This window comes from Lutzomyia longipalpis, chromosome 2, assembly GCF_024334085.1.
Source record: "Lutzomyia longipalpis isolate SR_M1_2022 chromosome 2, ASM2433408v1".
In the NCBI taxonomy this organism is placed as follows: domain Eukaryota; kingdom Metazoa; phylum Arthropoda; class Insecta; order Diptera; family Psychodidae; genus Lutzomyia; species Lutzomyia longipalpis.
This window is the reverse complement of record NC_074708.1, coordinates 19,275,859-19,295,371: the sequence shown is the minus strand read 5'-3', so window position 1 is coordinate 19,295,371 and position 19,513 is coordinate 19,275,859. Positions and strand designations below refer to the sequence as shown.

Below are 19,513 nucleotides of genomic sequence, written 5' to 3'. Positions count from 1 at the left end.
TTTATAGTATAGTATTGTATATTATATTAACAAAATGAATCGCTTTTTATTTACTTTTTTTTTAATAAATTTTTGGGGCCAATAATACACAAGAAGAGTTCAATACCTAATAACACACAATGAAATCATAAAAAAATTACACATGGACACAGTTTCTTGTGAGTATAAATTTTGAATTCGAAGGTCGTGTTTCTGGTCAATTTTCAAAAGCCCCACATTGTGGAATCGAAAGTGGTATGGTGTGTGTTATATTTGTATGTTAATTTTTTTTGGACATATGTGGGAAAAAAGTTATAAAACTCTTTCAACTTTATTTGCATTGATCGTCTCCTCCTCTCAATGTGGTATCTACTTTTTTTCCCCTTATAGACTGGTATTATAAAATTTTAGAAATAAAATAGACCGTGGACGAAATTGTAGTTGTGGCTATCATTATCATTCAGAAATAAAATGGAATTTTATGTCTAAAGAGATAACTATCAAAAAAATACAAAAAGAATAAAAAGATAGGAAAATCAATATTCAATGTTACCCTAATTTGTAATATATTGATTTACTACATCAAATTTTTCATTATTGTTATGCAAGGTTTAGAGGTGATGAGGAAAGTGTTGTTTAAATATCATAAAAACATAGTCTCTTTCTTTTTAATTTCCATGTAAATTAAATGCACGCGTACCGCGAATTGCTGCATTCCGTCCTATTAGAAACTCATTTTCGACCACACACTAATTAATTATGCCTTTTTTTTGCTTTAGACACAAAATACCGAATGGCCTAAAAAAATTTTCTTCACATTGCTTGACAGTCTTATAATATATAGATATATTCCTCATTGATTACCATTCTATAGAGAAGAGTAGAGCTAAAGTAGTAATTTTTTGTGGCCAAAACAAATCTTATCACTTCATTATACAAATATTTTATTAAACAACGTGCTGCAAGTTTTTTTTTTAATTGTACATAAAAATAAAAAAGATATCTTCTGCTTCAACTAACAATGGTTTGCAGAAAATAAAATTATATTATTAGTGAAATGAAAAAAAAAACTTACACAGAAAATGCTATTCAATGAGCCTAATATACAATATGACTTATTGACAAAGAATAAAATGTTATTTTTCTTCTTAAAAAAAAAAAATATTAATTAGGTATTTGAAAAAGTCTAAAAACCACCTACACACTTTATTGCAGAGGTTCTTCTAGGAAAAAAATTAGTGTTACGTAAATAACACCTTGGAAATGGATGATTTTAGAAAAAAAAAGAAGATTGCGTCACAGTGATAAGAAAATTTATATATCTGTTGCCCTATTATGTATGTATATGTAATATATGACGAAGCAAATTTTTATTTTAAAAGAAAGATGCGTATCTTTTTTGAGATCATCAACAAAAGAGCCTCTTGAATAAACTCCGAATATTTATTCCTTCAATGCGTGACGTCAATGTAGAAATTATAAACACAATTTGTTCGTTTTACTAACAACAAATCACCCCACGCAATATAAATTGATACCGGTGAGATATAATTATGAGAACACCTGTTGATTTGTTGCACCTATACATATTTAACATTATATTTTCCATCTCATTTATACCTCATGACAATATAATCCCTGGTTAGAATAAAAGAGAAGCCACTGATTTTTCTTGTTTATGAGAAATTAAAAGATGAGAAAACATTTTCACATTGTATTGAGAACAAATTTCGCACCCCAATTGCCACTCACCCTAATTCTATGGTGTTTAACAAAATGAGGGGATATATTCTGCTTTTTTCGACATATTAATTTACTTCCAAATGCTGCCAAATCAAATATCAAGTTATTATAGGATATTTATTAATTGCAATCAATTTGCTTCACCGAGCCCATAAATATGTGTATATGTATTTGCCTATAGTAATTCTGAGAAGAGGGATATCCACCTAGGGACCAAAAATACATAGAAGTTTTATTGAACGTGACTTTTGTTTTATAATTACAAAAACCTATCACAAATTTATTCTAAATTACACAATATTACAGAAAAAAAATACAACAAAGGAAAAACAATAAACAATACCTATTACTTTCATCATTGTCATTATCTGAGTGAGAGGACACACATTATAAATGATTAAAATAAATATTTTCTATAACTGATAGAGGACATATGCGAAATGCACGCTGTCTTAACTATAAAATAAAACTAATTAAATTTAATTTAATTGGATAGCTAGAATTTTTTAAAAACTTCAATTGAAGCTAAATTATATTATATTCGTAGCAATACAAAGCCAAATCTATGATCAGGTATATATTGTAAATTTATAACAAGTAAATAATTGCAATAAATTTTGCTTCACCGATTCCATAAAAATGTATCCATGATGTTCTAAGAACTTAGGAAATAAAAAATAATAAATACACAGAAATTCTCTTATTTGGCGACAATACTAATTGACAAGCTGTACGGAATTGAAATGGCGCGTAGAAAAATATAGACATGTAGTACGTATATCTATATCAAGTCCCTATAATACAAGATACAGATATAGGACTTCTATTCCTTAATTTTTCCTTTTTAGCTTGTTTAAAGATTAGTGCATGTCTATTCCACACTATTTTTGAAATAATTGTACTGAAATTTAAATTTCTTTTTTATCTACAATGTATTACATAACTTTTACACGATGATGGATCAAATTTGTTTTAAACTATTATTTACTTATATACACATGGCAAATATTTGCATAATATTCAGATTTTCATAAATTTTTTGTATAACAACAGGTTAAGTGCCAAAAAGTCTCTGCACACGAGTTCTCTCTTATTAGTTCTCGATAGTGATGTTCCTTGTTTTATATTATATGTTTGTAATTTATTGAATGGTTACATGGTACGTATGTCAATTTATCATATATAAGTAAATAATCTTGTTGCTATGCTATGCATAATAATATTTATTGTTTTATTTTGTAAATTCTTAAGAATTCATACGCGCATGCCAAAAACACACCTACAATTCTTAGTCAATTTGTAGGAAAATTTAAAATTATATCCCTTTAAAAGAACAAAGGATTAGCATTAGGGACACATATCTCATTATTGATAGACGAGGTAAATTGTCGCTTCGCTCCAATTTACCTCGCCCCGCTTCGCGGGGAATTCTTGCGCTTCGCGCAAATTTTAGAGGGAGAAAGGAATTGTGATGAATTGAAATATATTTAATGGAAGATTTATTCGTTGGTAAAAACCGTCTGGTATCAGTAGTCTCTGTACCAAATTTCATCACGATCGGACCAACGGTGTAGAAATGCATAGCTGAACAGACACCATATTTTAGAGAGACCTTTCTTTATTATGTAGATGGGCCACGCAATAACCTCCAACAGATATTTCAAAGGGAAAAAGTGAATTTCACACAACATTTATGGCGCCAATTTCAAAAAGTAGCCAAAAAAACATGAATTTTATATGGGGGCTATATGAAGGGGGGCTCTGGGGGGAAAATGAATGTCGTTGGTAAAAACCGCCTGGTATCAGGAGTCTCTGTACCAAATTTCATCACGATCGGACCAACGGTGTAGAAATGCATAGCTGAACAGACACCATATTTTAGAGAGACATTTCTTTATTATATAGATACACCCCTAATGTATGTACCAACAATTGACTTAAATTTTTTTTTTGGGATTTTCGTAATTTTTACATTTACCAATTTTTATAGTCAAATATGTAAATTTTCTTTTTTAGATAGTTACTAAATTACTTATTTATGTAGGTATCTTAATACGAAAAGAAGCACAAATACAAAAAAACACCGTCGGTCATCAAATATTTGTTACGTTTCTTATGTATATTTCAGATGATGACTCTGAATAGGTATATACATAGAGATAATTGCAAGTCTTTTGATAGTTTTTTTCTCAATTACTCATTAACCCTGAGGGTGTAAACTTATAGTTCATTTGCTCATTCAATTGTATGGATTTCAAGAAGCATTGCTTCCATTTGCAGACACAATATGTGTGAACACGAATTGGTAGAAAAATCTCCAGAGAAATAAAAAAAATGTATGTGATGAAATATAGCTTTCATTGCACACACAAAGCACCATATCATTTAAAGTTAATTTAAGTAGGGTTTTCGTTTAAATTAAATCTGTCCGAAATCGATCAGAGGCAATTTTCTCACGATTTTACAGCAGAATTAGAACATGTAAGTTGATTTGCGGTGCGCGCAAATGAACTTGCAACTATTTTACACGAATTCTGCACGATTTCCCGATGTGTGGTAGAAATTCTTTGTTTCCTTGCGCGTACAATTTATCCAAATGGTACTTTATCGTGTAACTTGAGCGTGTTCAAGTCTGTGTCGTACTATTTTGCCTGAAGCAGGAAAAATGCATTACATATACACATATACATATATGTATGTATAAATGTACATTATATTCTACAATATATAAAATAAAGAAATATGTTTTTTATTAAACATCAAATAATATACGAAGATATGTATCTACAAATCATCATGCATAGAACAGATTCATTTTTTTTTCTTTTCGATCATAATAAGTGTATTTCCAACCAATCTTTTTTGAGGAAAATGTGGAAGTACTGTCCGAAATTCAATATTGTCCTCAAGGCAAATTTAATGTTAAATTTTCTATCTGCCTTTCAAACCATAGCAGTATTGACCACATCGAAAGAGTTATCTTTTTTGATCTCTTCTATCTTAAAATATTATTCCCTCTTATGTCTCAATTAAATATCTAGAATCAAGTTGTTTAAAAAATTTATTTTTATACAATTAATCAATAGGAAGGATATCAACATACAGTGCTAAATTCGTTCAAATTATATTACGTAATGTAATTGGTGTGGGAGATACACCATTTTCTTCTAAAATAATAATTTGGTTTTTTGATAATTTAACCAACGTAGCCGATGATACTGTATTCTTGTGTACACAAAAGAACGAGATATCAACTTTCACTCTTCTTTGACTATTTTTCCATATTCATCCTCCAATAGGCCTTAGCAGGTATTATTTGCACTGCGCGCATCACTCAACTCTCGCGCAAGCATCAAATTATCCACATACACGCTTTTATGTATGTATTCAAGATTATATACATACATAAGTATCTACCTAACTCTTTTTGCATCTTACCATCCACCACCATTCGCCACGGTGGGTCTTCTTCTTTCTTTTGAGAGTATTTGCAAATGAAATTTAATTAAAATCTATGGATAGCACAGCAACAATGTTATTAATGGTTGTTACATACATACAAAACAAACATGTAGTATTGGATATATAAATACCTATATATTTGAAAATATATAGATATGCATTAGGGAAGGCTCCTCAATAAGACCTAACATATATTTGCATCTCAAGATTAGACCTTTTTATACATGCTTGTGTGACCCTGTCAAATTTTTTTTAACTCTCTTACAACATTCAGTGATTAAGTGTTATAAAAAATATTGATATCCGCGAGCAAATTGAGTATTGAATGTATAAATAATTTGAAAAAGTCCTCTGGAGAATGTTGCAAGTTAAGACATGGATAATTCCAGACTGACTGCATCTGTACAAATTTGCAATTTAATATGCAGAACAGATGTACAAGTTTTATGGAAACACAAATAATGCGTAAATATGTAAAATTATTTAATCGTCAGCGTTGTGTACACAGCAATTATAAGATTTATTTAACGGATCTTTCACGAACTCTTCCTCATGGGGGTTTGTCATACGATTGTACCTTGCCAATATTTGTTATTCAGTAATTATCGTGTATCGAGTCGAGATAGAAATTTATTCAAACACTTTTTTTTCATTATTTTCTAATAAAAAATAACTTTTTTTTTTAATACTTTTAGTAATGTAAAAGGTATATAAAGTTGATTATATTTATAGAACATAACATAGATAGATTGTATACCTATATGGTTTAATATTATAAATAAAATATTACTCGCCACTATCAAAGTGTTCAAGATGAAAATATTGCATTTCATGTTAGTGATGTAAAATTCGGAGTCGTGATTCTTCTTTCTTTCCGAGAGCAATTGCCTCCACACGATGGACTTTTCTCATGCTTTTATGGAGGAGGAATATTAAATTTCATCGAGTAAAATATGCTTAGCGCCTCAAGTGACAAATGGATATCGTGAAATTATGCGAAAATAGCAATAATTTCACTATGGTATTAACTATTATTTTAGGTACTTTAAGGTGTTAATATACTGCACGACCCACACAGTATTCTACTAGATTTTTCCTATTTTCCCGGCAGCAGCACTCATACCATTTCTCAGTGAAATGACGGATACATGTATTGATTACTACATATTTAAAATTAGTATAAAGTAAATCAAATACTTTGTATCGTCGTTTGTCTATATTGCAATCTTGTTATCTTTTAATGTACAGATTTGTAAACATAACTATATATGCACATAATGTTTTTTATCTCATTCGTAATTTTTAAGAAAAAGAATTTAAGAGTTATGATAATAAGATTTATTTGTGTTCTAAATGATAGGGATTGCATATCTCTACATAATCAATACATTCAATCAACTTTAAGTTTTTTAAATAACTAATAGTCTGATATACATACTCATTTTTTCTTAATATATTTTCGTGATTCTTTTGATTTTATTATGTTTGATGAACAGAAATGAACTCACAAGTAATAATCTTGGAGTTATGAGTAAAGACAAGAAAATTCGCATACAAAAGTAAAATTAACATTAGTAAATTATGTATGACATAAGCTCCACGTGCCTTTTCGTATCATTTGAGTTATTAAGTTTTTCAATTCCCTTGATTTTCTAGCAGAAAAAAATTTCAAAAATATTCATAATTTTTTTGTTATATACCTACATATAGTCTATTTCGGAGATTCTCAAATTTTTATTCCTCTTTTTCACAATATATAAAAACGGATTTTGAGGCAACAATTAATTACGATTTTATGCAATCAGACTCGTGTGATTTGAAACCGGTTATATTACCGTGAATCCGATGAGCGAAAATCACTTTTGTTAAATTCATTCAGCCTTCAAGGAACCATATACATAGAACTCATCTAATATGGTAAAAAGAAAAAAAAATGTTTAAAAAGATTCATCGATTTTTACTTTCATTTTCATTTATATTTTAAGAAGTTTAAAGTACGGTTATGTACGTGTATGAGTAATTTATTTTTTGCATTACCACCATGAGAAGGCTTTAAGTCTCGGCCTCACTCGCAGTTTATATCATAAATAAAAGACGTACCCCAAAAAATACGATAAGTATTGGAGATTATTGCTCTTACTTGTCTTCCAAATATGTTTCGTATGCAATTCATGTATATGATAATTAAAGAGCGGTTGGAGTAATATCTGAGTATTTAGCTGTCAAAATAACAGTGAAGAAGCACTTATTTTTAGTGCTCATTTGGTCATTTACTGAATAATAAATAGTATTCAAACGTAAATATTACTTATTATCGAAATTATTCCGTATTGATGCAATATTTATGCAAAAATCAAAAATATTTTAATATCCTAATTAGAGCATTACAATATAATGTATACACATAAGTATATACACTGAAAATTGAGATTTGATCTTCTAAATTACATATATATATACACCTGGCATGAATTTTATTGATCGTAATCGCAAACCATTCTGTGCGATTCCATCAATCCGACGTGTTATGTATAACTCAACGTGAGATCAGTACATAACCACTTGATGAAGAACATATCGATAAAGTGCTGGCATGACAATTGACTTGGCTTCTTCAGTTGCACTTTCGCAGATAAAATAACACAAAACGTGCTCAATTGAGGATTATTCCAAAAATTTCGCTTTTCGCCACCGCCGACCAACACCACGCAAACCTATCTTTGTCACTGCTGACCTAATTCAAGACTTTTTCAAGCGTCATCCATTGATTCAAAAGCAATCAGAGCCACTCAATCGTGCATTATATATATTATGTAGTTATGTATGGTGTATATACAGAGATTTCTTTTGAGGAGCTTAACATGATCACCATTTCTCATAAACTAAATTTTCAAGGTGTGACTCTGGTGAGAAAGAGAAAAGAAAATTATATGCAAAGTTATTCGATAGTTTCTATGTGGGTGTAATGTATTTAAATACGCTTTTATGCTAAATAAACTTCTAAAGCTCATCATCATGCCACTAAGTTGCTAAATGACCGCACACTTATTTCAGTGAGCCATACCATATAGATTTATGATATGGGGTGACTTTTTTTTAACGATAAATTACGACATAGGGGAAATTTTCCTATTTCTATTCAAATATGATGCACTGCATATTGCAGAATGATATGCAAAAAAAATATTCGATCAAATAACTACAAGAACGCAATGCAAAATACATTCATATCGTAATATTATTAACTTCTAGTTGGTATGGTAGCAAATCATCTCTGTAATATCAAATATTGAAAATGCAATCAACGAAGATTCTAGTCAATGATACATTGTAAAGTTTGGCCTGGTTTTTGGCTGTACCACCATTTAAACTCATCTTTTATTCGGGATAATTGAAATTTGTAATTCCCCATTTTTGGTTTTACTATTTGTACCACAGTGAGATGGTAATCTTGACGCCGCTTAAATTAAATTACATTTAATAAATTCTTGTACACATTATATGCAATATTACATTGACTGTGGTGTAGCCACCTCCTTGAGACTACACCGCCAAAGAGAGTGAGAGAAGAAAATCTTGTGCAATGCCTTTCCTATAATATGCCATTTGATCTTATCTTCTGGGCGACGTGTAAGAGCGGCTAATCCTCGTGAGATCGATCATTGTTGTCTGCCTTAGGAGAGCACCGCGTACATGATATTGTTGAATGTTATTATTTTGTTGGGGGATTCAAAGAAATTGAGGTGTCAGTGATGGTAAAGCGAAGAACTCTAATTGAAAACACACGTGAAAAAAATCAATGAGAAATGAAATAAATTTTTAGGTGCGACTTTTCTTTGGTTTCATCAATAAAAATTAATTTCACAACATTAATTCAACATTCGATGAATATGTATTGAATCACGATTGGCAATATAACAAGAAGGAAAAAAACCGTGCTAGATATTGTGAGAAAATTAACAGAAAATACCTCACTTTTTGTTGATTTGGTTTTTTAATATTTTTTTTCCATGTAATTGCAAAGAAAATTAAGAGCGCTTAAAACACTAAAAATTATCATATTATGTTAAAGATTTATTTAAATTATTGACATAGTATAGGTATATGCTGAATTTTGTTAGCTACATTGAAAGGAAAGTGTACATTTAAAGAGTATGATTTAAGATTAGGAGGGTTTTTGAAAAGATTTTTAGAAATTCAAACAATGTTAGATTGAAAAAATATTCATAATTTATTTATAACATCTAATTTCTTTTATTTCTTTTTTAACAGCGCTATTTTAGAAAAAAAATATCCTATATAGAATTCTGATTCAGATTTGTTTGGGGTAACCGCAATTATAGTCGCTTTCAGTCCACTGCAGCTAGGGTAAGCTTATTGTGGAGTCCTCGGTTATCATGATTTAAACCCATGATTTCTTAAATGACAATGATCTGTTATCAGCTCTGTGATAATTTTTAAGTTCTTCCTATTCAGTTTCCACCGAATATCCTGTCTGGTCACCGATGTTCTGGCAGATCCTGACACGCCAGTTTTTATAGAGGGGTGATTTGATGGTCCGTCACCGGACTTTGCCTCTTCAGCACGCCCTATGATCCTATAATAGTCCAAGGCATGGAACACAAACTGAGTCCCTCTCAGTTATTCGAGCGAGCTTTTAGCAATCGCCAGAACAAAGAGACGTTCTCTCTGCTCAATGTTGATCTTGATAATCTTGTACTTGGTAATGTCCAAGTTATTCTGATGTCTAATACGACCCAAAATAGAGTGCGGATGCGCTACCTCCCTGGCAGGTACCCATGGTCACCACAAGTGGTTTGGGCGATATATCACCCTCAATTACCGTGACCTCAGGCTCCTCCAATAATAGAGAGACCTCCTGTAGCTAGGCTTTAGTCGCCTCGTCTGCACACTCCATTACCAAGTAGCTCTACCTAATAAGGGAGCTTAGATTTTTGTACCACTGGAGTTTCTATTCATGTGGTTCCAGGATGATATCCACTTCTTCCTTTTATAAAGATTTTAGAAGATGGCGTTTCTAGTACCTATCTTAAAATCGCCATTTCGTACACGGACGCTTTTCTTCCGTATTCCGTCTTTTTTTTCCTTTATTTCCTCTAAAAATTTATTCATTTTCTTTCTATTACTTAAGAGCTAAGACATTACTTAAGACATTATACCATTCTGTATTTCTCTCAACGTTTTGGGCCTTATTCAGCGACCAAGAAATTCTTGAAATTTCAGTACAAACTTCAAAGATTTCAAAGATTTCTTGGTCGCTCAATAAGGACCTTTGTCAATTATTTTTTGAATTATTTCAATGCGTTACTTATAGGATCACAAAGATTTCTTTACAAATAAATTAAATCAACTTTGATTTTTATTGTTAAGTTAACAAAACTTTTTCATCGAGGCTAATAAACTTTCATTGATGAGTTAAATATTATAATCACATTAGAGTTTGATTTTTTTTGTTATGTCCCCTCAAACTTTTTAAGCAATTCATGTGTATTAGTTGGTATACCACAATCGTGGCATACCAAGTATTGTAATCGTCGGAAAAACCGACCACCTCAGATCGGACTCAAACTTGGTATGAGCACATTTTAGACTTCCCACATTACGAAAATAGTGGTGGAAAATTTTTGATCCGGCCGGCCGGCCTGCCGGCCGGCCGGTGCGCCAAACTTTGCCTTATAACTCGAGAACGGTAACAGATAGAGACTTCAGGTTTGAAGTTTTCTATAGAAATGTGGGTGTAAAATTTCATTTTTTCGCATTTTCAAAATCCAAGATGGCCGCCGTCCGCCATTTTGAAATACCATCAACCAGTCCCCTTATAGCTAGAAATCTGAAATTTTAGTATGTTTTAGTGCTCAGTGAGACGTTTTCATCGATAATTCATACTTGAAAATCGGTCAAGCCGTTTAGCAAATATGGCGGCCTAAAGCAAAAAGTGTTTTTTCGATATAACTCGAGAACGGCTTGACCGATTTTGACCATCTTAGTATCAAATGAAAGGTATTGAAAAGCCCTACAACTGTCTAGAATATTTCAAGTTCCAAAAATGGCCGCAAGAGACGCTAAAAACAAAAACAAAAATTGCCTAACTTTACGGGGCAATATCTTCGAATCCCAATCATAGATTTCCTTGAATTTTTGATATGTTGTAGCAGGACTAATAATCTTGCACCAGTCCGAAAATGAAGAAAATCTATGTCGCCGTTTAGAAGATATGATCATTTAAAAAATTCTTGAATTTGAAAAGTTCTAAGAGCCATATCTCTTGAACCGCTTGTCCGATTTGACTCAGTTTGGTATCAAATTAAAGGTTTTGCAATTATCTACAACTTTCTAGAACATCAGAAACCTCTAGAACCATTCCTTTAGGACGAAAAATACGAAAAACTCTTTTTGTGAAACAAAAATCCTCCATTTTCTGTTCTAGAGGTGACCTTGAAAATCATTGAAATTTATGTCAATTTATAGCCTATTTTAATACCTTTCCAAAACTAGTAAAGAAATTTCTGTAGGTCTAATAGAACTTCAGATATGTGCATTTTAATCTTTCATATTGATGAATTTCATAAAAAAATCAACTTTGCCTACTAATTCTGCTCACAAATTAAATTACAACGCATAGACTGACCCATCTACGTTGTGGTATACCAACTTTAATAACTGGACGCGTTATGATTGACTTTTTGGTGCAATTTCCAACAATGTAATTTTACATAACGAGGGTGAACAAGAAAAAAAAAACAAGCAGCTAGCTTCCTCACATCACGCAATGTATGTGAAGATCTAATAAGTGTCAAAAGATTAAATAAATGGATAGGTGGATTGATGATGATGGCGTCGTCACTTCACGCAAGCCGACAAATATACGTGTACAATAAATATCAGAGAAAAGAGATAATTATGAAAATGCAAAAGATGTGGTTTGATGATGTGGTAAACCATATATTCCATACAGTATCGTCTGTTAGACGGAATAAAAGAACACGTTGCCGAAGATTACTGAGAAGAATACCAAGATTAATAATTGTTTAATGTGTAATTTCACACAAATGAATCGTATAATCGAATATTGCCGGAAGGTGAATGTGAAATACTATAACATAATAATGGAGAGTGAAAAGTATTTTTCCTGCTGAAAATTATTTTTGTGGTTTCGCAGAGGAATTCGTGAATTCGTTAGCTAGTATTTTTAAGGATAGAAATTATTTTAATATATTTTAAGTGAAAGAGGGAGATAGTATATTTTTTTTTCTTCTAATTATCTTCACGACCACGATATATATAACTATCTCACATATAATGTAAATATCACGTGGCAGCAGGGGTTTGTTATGGTTTTTCATGAAGCAATGACATCACTGGGTACCATTAATGACAAATTGCTAAACTTCACCGTCGGACATTAAGTTGTTTATAAAAGTTTAAGTTTAAGCAAATCGACTAAATATTTTTTTTTACATTACGCAGCTATATTATAAAAATTAGAGAGTTCTAATAATCTATTAAATTTTAATATCCCTCGGAGACATTATTTATTGTCTTTCCAAAAACAGTAAATACCAAATACCCTATCTTTGTTTGTAGCATAAAATCGATTTACGAATGTTTCATATTGGAAATTCAAACTTTTCAAACTTGATAATTTAAAAAAAATAAATAAAAAGAGAATATCAGATAAGGATACACAAAAAACTGCAATATGAGAGATTACACAAGAAATAGTTGATGAAAGCAGGATTAAAATTTCTAGAGACTGTCGGCACTTTATTTGATTTTCTTTGATGTGGTGGTTACAGCGCAAGTGTTTGCAATAATAATTGAGAACTAATTAATTCCGGTAGTATATGGTTGGAACATCTTGTTAAAAGTTACAGTGTGCAACACAAAAGAGGTGGCGACAACCAAAAACTCTTCATGTTTTTTGCACCAGCATATAGAATCAAAAGCTTACCAACATTTATTACACATTCAATGATTTCTTCACAAATTCAGTGGTCAGGCATTGCATTGGCGGTTAAGAAGGAAGCACGGGTGAGATGGGAAAATGGGGATAATTTCATGTATATACGAGGAGAGACACATTGAATGAATCTTCCTTGTTGGAATTCCATCCAAGCGGCGAATTTCTTGTCTAGCTAATTGGATGTGAGAGTTGTGGGGCTTTCAATAATTGCTACATGAGCAAAGTGAGGCGTGTTTTGTGCGGGATGTTAGACACTCCAGCCGTGGTGTAAAACTATTTTTGTTGGTGTGGTCACAAGAAGAGATTCTCCACAAGACTTTTTGTGGGACTTAACCTCCCATATGTAATGGACTTTCACCTCCCATGAGACTAATGTATTGTGTGCTACATGGATTTATACCGTGATAAATTGAAAGACAAGACATATGGGAATATCATCACCAACTCCTTGTACTTTGCTTCATGCTCACTGAATGCTTATTTTTGTTGCCATAAACTTTTTCGGTGTCAGTATTAATTCTTGTGATTGTACCATAAAGGTGGAATAAGCTCCTTGGTTCATTTTCTCTTGTTTTTTTTTTTTAATCTTCATACCACTATTTTCTGCATTTTTCATTGCTCCCCTCATGCACTCACATTATATGTATTGTGTATGCTTCATAAAGAACTGCAGCCGCAGCGCCTTATCATGTACAATATTACATGAAAAGTACATTGAAGTGTGACATAAAATTCACAAAAGAGTCGCATCGGTTCATCACGGAGTCAAATTACCAAGATATGTGTTTTTACTCCTCTCAGTTTACTCATTACTTTCCAAAATAATTTATTGAAAATTAATATGTATATGTCCACATACACGTCTACCTAAATTATCATATTATACCTACATATACTGAAATGATCAAAAATTATCCACCACACCCAGTTTTTATTGACTACATTGCATCGTTGCAAATGAACCGGAGGACGACCACTAGTTCCTTTTATTTTACTTGTTTTTTTTTCTCAAAATTTTTGTGTTTTATTTTCATCTTGATGTAATGATTGCAACACATGAGATGATCACAATAAAGACAACTCCTTTAAAAGCAAAGCTTTTTTTTATAAAATATTATGGATACAATTTAATTTACTTAAGGAGTCATTGGGAAGACTTGAAAGATAACAAAATAATATACCTACTAGACATTTAAATACCTATATACATATGTCAACGCGGAAGTGGGCAATGTGTGTCTGAACTTCTCATAGCAACAAAATCTGGCGGCAATTTTTCACAATACTGTTGTTCGACTGAATTTTCAAGATCATTTCATTTGTGATTGTCGTGAACCTGTTTTAATGATTGTTCATTTTATACAGACAACTTTTTCTGTTTTGTCGCGCTTAATTAATTAATTATGCGATCTGTCTTTAATTTGGAATAATCGAATTACAGAATAAGTAATGTACTTTACATATTTTTATACATTACATATATCTTTACATTATATATTGTAGTATGGTGTCATAATTGACAGTAATTATTGTATTACAAATTGATTTTATAAATGTTTACTTCATTCTTTCTAAATTTAGATCCTTATTTTAAATTAGGTGTCAATCGATTTTTTTACGTGTTAGAAATTTAAAATTTGATAAAATTAGACATTATCGGAAAAAGAATAATGCAGAAGAGTCGACGAAGTTCTATTAATTCTTTATTACTCTCAACTGAACTATTTATTTGTAAAGTTGACTACCGAGACTATGAAAAATTCATGTTATTTTAACTGATTAAATAAGTTTGACCTATCATCGCTAATTTAAAGATTCTCTTATATTTTTTAATACTTTTTAAATTTTTATTCATAAATATTATTACACATTATTATATTGAAAGAAAAGAATTTTGACAAAATAATCATTTTCACCTCCGTTCATAATACACAATATAAAGGTATTTGTTTAATTTATTTTTCCTATATTGTCTAAAGTAAATTGAAGGGAAAGCCCAAATTGGTTCCGGATAATAAATTCAAAAACTCCAGAAATTGTTAAATCAGTTTAGTGAAACATTCATTGTCGTACTTTGAGCATAAATTTTCTAATATGGTGGTGCGAAGGAGACAACATACCCATTGTTAAAAATGAATGAAAGGGAAAAAATCATAATCATATTGCAAACTTGCTAAATATCACTGATTTTATGGCTCCGCGGGGAATCTACTGAAACGCCACCCCCTTTAAGCACACGATATCATCAACGTTCAACAATCATCCCTCGGTATAGATATAATTGATTTATACGATGCGACGTATACACAGGAGGTCCTATATAAAGATTGTGTACTCTAAGCAAAGGATCTCATTTCTTATTCAACCTGTGACAAGTGCATTTGGGTGTTATTGTAGAGTTTTTTCGTGGCAAATAATCTCAGTGGTTCTAAGCTTTATGTTCTGATATGTTTTTTCGTGGTATTATAGCGGATTTTTTTTTATATTACTAATTTCACTAATTCACACTTTTTATCGTTTTTTTTTTAATAAGATGTTTCTATTAGCATTCAAAATAATAAATTTTCTTTCTTAAACAGGTACACCCTCTCTGTTGTCGGCAATCGTAACACAGCAGGGCATCGTTAGTCCAGAATCTAGTAAAGAGGAAAGTGAGACTACTTCAACAGTAGCCGCGACAACTGCTGGGACAGGAAGCACCGGCGAAGGAATTGCCGCATCAACTATGCTGCTATTGCAATCTCAGCAGGTAAAAATCTCGTCATAATTCTTTTTAGGTGTCAAAACAGCGCAATGAATATATTTACACAATATATTTATGGTTTGAGGGTGATGAAATGTGCATGGAAATAATTCACTGCTTAATGGGAAGTGCATCTGCTTCTCTTTGGAATCTCATAATCTTACGATATAATCAATTTAAATCCATGACGAAGTGCTAATTAATGGCATAAGCCAGTGAAATGAATTTAACAATAAATTGTTTAAAGAGGGTGATGTTTATCATATTGGTATATGTTCCGTGCATTATGTGTATACAAAAAGAGTTCCATGTTGAAAATAATAAACTCATCCATAAATTCACAAGGGGTGGAGATTAGTTGTGGGAACAATAAAAATTATAATTCAAGAAATGTTAAAATTTTTGTCACCAATGAATGTTGTGTTGCTGTTAGAAATGGGTAGGGAAGCGCTTGCGCTTACCAACCGATTTCTTCGTCCAAATATGGCTCTTCAACATAATCCCGCCCATTTGATTTACTTGCCATCGTGGGAAATTCACTTAAATTACATTGAATGTACTCCATGGTGGAAAATTAGTCTATAAATAATTAAATATTGACTTGCGCCTGTTGTACAATATGTATTGTTGCCAACGTACCAAACATTATAATGGATGGTCCCTATTGATTGGTTTTCCTTGCAGAGCACCTTTAGTTCTCTTTCTTCGTTTGATCTTTTATCATCTAATCAGCAATACTCATCGCAGCAGTACCATCAACTGCAACAACAGATTCAACAAGAACAAGAGTCTGTGCATTTTGATCTCGGTGGTAGTGATCTTGATCCTCTGTCAGAAGTTTTGTATCCTTCCACCTCTTCAACATCATTGATTGGCCAACCTATTGCATCGACATCACAAGGACGTGGCAGTGATACTCCTTTTATTGAACAATTGCATCACTCAAATTCCTCCAGTGATACCCTTATTGGACTCAGCAGCCACTCCAGCCACTTTGGCGGTTCTGTAGAGAGTCTTCCTTCTACACTTGTACCTCTTTTCAACAAGGAAGATCCCACTGCGCTTGTACCACAGAGTGACCAAGCATCAGGAACTCTAGAGAGACCGACAGATATTGGTCCATTGACTCTTCGCTCCAGCAGTGATCCTGCAATATCTTTACACTCTCTCCAATCTCGCCAATCACAAGCATCCTCGTCCACAACACCTACAGCCCCAGATTCACCGCTGCCAAGCTTTCAGGAGACCTACTCAATCAAGTACAGTCAGTTAGCGAGTTTTGGTCTCAAAATGGATGAAGACACATTCAATGTTGCTTCGCCATATCATTCGGGTGTTGTTGCATACCAACATGGCCATCAGCATCCTTTTGGTAGTTCTTCCTCAACAATTCACCACCAAGGACACTATGAATTTCACGGACAGCACACTACAACTCCTGGACAGCATCCTCCACAGTACATACAACAAAGTTCAGGACCTTTCTACCAACAACAACAATCCTTTGAACAGCATCCTATGGTATGTTTTTAAATCTTATTAATTTTTTTTAAATGAACACCATTGAAACCGATACATAAAGAGTTATTATTTCAAATTGAGAAACATTTTTGCTACTCTTAATAGGTTAATTTATTTAGGAGAACCTAATAATATTAGTGGTTTTTTCCTTAAAGGGATGAGGAAATATTATAAATCCATATTTCGCAGAATTGCACAAAAAGAAGCTCTTTCTACCATTCCTACTTTTCATTCGAAAATATAAGTGCGGTTTTCTGTCTTTGCATGCATTAAAATCCCTATTGTGAGACTTATGGATACGATGTCATCTTTGTAATAATTTAATTCTCAATTACTAACATTATTTGTAATAAAATATGACCTATTCATTAATAATAAATTTTATCTTCAAGCCCAAATATTAGTAAAAAAAATCAGTGAAATTATATTAGATCTGCAAAACTAAAGTGAAATAGATATGGTGTACAGAAGCTAAGTAAATGTTCTTAAGAAGATAGAAGTACAACTAAAAAGACCCGGGTTATAATAAATAAATAATTCATCAACAAATAAACAGATAAGATATAAGTTTTTTTTTATTAATTTCAAAAAAGAATATTTCGTTTTCCTTCTTCGCTTATACTATCTTTAGGTAGGTACTTAAACCTATTTAGGAACAAAAAATTTAAAAAAGTAAAATCTAATGCCCCACAATTATAATTTTTTTAATCAAATATCGTCAATATCATACACATAATTGTCATTATTGTTTTTTTTAATAACAGTACGCACCCAGTACTCAAGAACGCTACTCCCTCCCACCCTTTCCGACTGTGTCAGAGCTTCACGTAACAACTACGAGTCAGAGGAGAGCTTCTCTGCCACTTCAACGATCAGAATCCACATCAAGCAGTGAAAGCCCTAAACCACCACGTGGTCAACTACCCAAAGGCTTTCTACCCAGCGCCTCAAGTTCAGCATCTAGCTCACCAGGATGCATTAATAACAATAATCCAGCCACGGCCAATAATAACGAGCCTGGCCTTAGTCGTTCTGCCATACAACCAACCCCACAGAGTCCTTCACAACTCTGTGCTGTTTGTGGGGATACAGCAGCGTGTCAGCACTATGGTGTTCGCACATGCGAGGGATGCAAAGGGTTCTTCAAGCGCACCGTACAAAAAGGATCCAAGTACGTGTGTTTGGCAGATAAGGCATGCCCAGTGGATAAGCGACGAAGAAATCGATGTCAATTCTGTCGGTTCCAGAAATGTCTTGCCGTTGGCATGGTTAAAGAGGTAGTCCGTACAGACAGTCTTAAGGGTAGACGCGGACGTTTACCGTCTAAGCCCAAGTCCCCACAAGAATCACCACCAAGTCCCCCGGTATCCATGATAACTGCCATGGTTCGTGCTCATGTCGACACAACACCTGATTTGGCAAGTCTGGATTATTCACAGTACCGCGAACCAACACCTACAGAGCCCATAATCTCGGAAGCTGATAAAGTACAACAATTCTACACTCTACTCACCACATCTGTGGATGTAATTAAACATTTTGCCGACAAACTACCTGGATTTAGTGATCTGTGCTCGGAGGATCAGGAGCTGCTCTTCCAGTCAGCATCACTAGAGCTTTTTGTGCTACGATTGTCGTATAGAGCACGCATTGACGACACGAAGATGACCTTCTGCAATGGTGTGGTGCTCCACAAGATGCAGTGTCAACGTTCCTTTGGCGACTGGCTCAATGCCATACTCGAGTTTAGCAAGAGTCTTCATGCCCTCGAGATCGACATCTCTGCTTTCGCTTGTCTCTGTGCTCTCACGCTCGTTACTGGTAAGTTGATCTTTCACTTTGCTCACAACACAATATAATATCTTCAATACATTATTGTGTGGTATTTTTTGAACTCAATAATGATTTATTCATCATTAAATTTTAATTCAAAATTTTATGGGAAATAAAAATTCATTGTTGTCATCATGATCTTGACAATTTTTTAGCAAAATAATAACTCGATATTATGGTTGAGGGGCTTACATTCATTATCAAATTATCTCCCTTGTGGTTTCCAAAAATGATTGACTTATTGCCCA

The 19,513-nt window shown here is 32.7% G+C and overlaps 2 protein-coding genes across 3 annotated transcripts in view; one reads left to right on the top strand and one right to left on the bottom strand.

Moving 5' to 3' along the window:
- The window catches only part of LOC129789442 (uncharacterized), an 885,568-nt gene that overhangs the window by 348,034 nt on the left and 518,021 nt on the right, over positions 1-19,513 (bottom strand). The window lies entirely within an intron of this gene.
- LOC129789317 (probable nuclear hormone receptor HR38) overlaps positions 1-19,513 on the top strand; it is a 28,358-nt gene that overhangs the window by 6,628 nt on the left and 2,217 nt on the right. For both annotated transcript variants that reach the window (XM_055826080.1, XM_055826081.1), the window contains exons 2-4: positions 15,748-15,917; positions 16,596-17,432; positions 18,197-19,253. In XM_055826080.1, the coding sequence (XP_055682055.1) occupies positions 15,748-15,917; positions 16,596-17,432; positions 18,197-19,253 (2,064 nt within the window). The remainder of the gene's footprint in view (positions 1-15,747; positions 15,918-16,595; positions 17,433-18,196; positions 19,254-19,513) is intronic.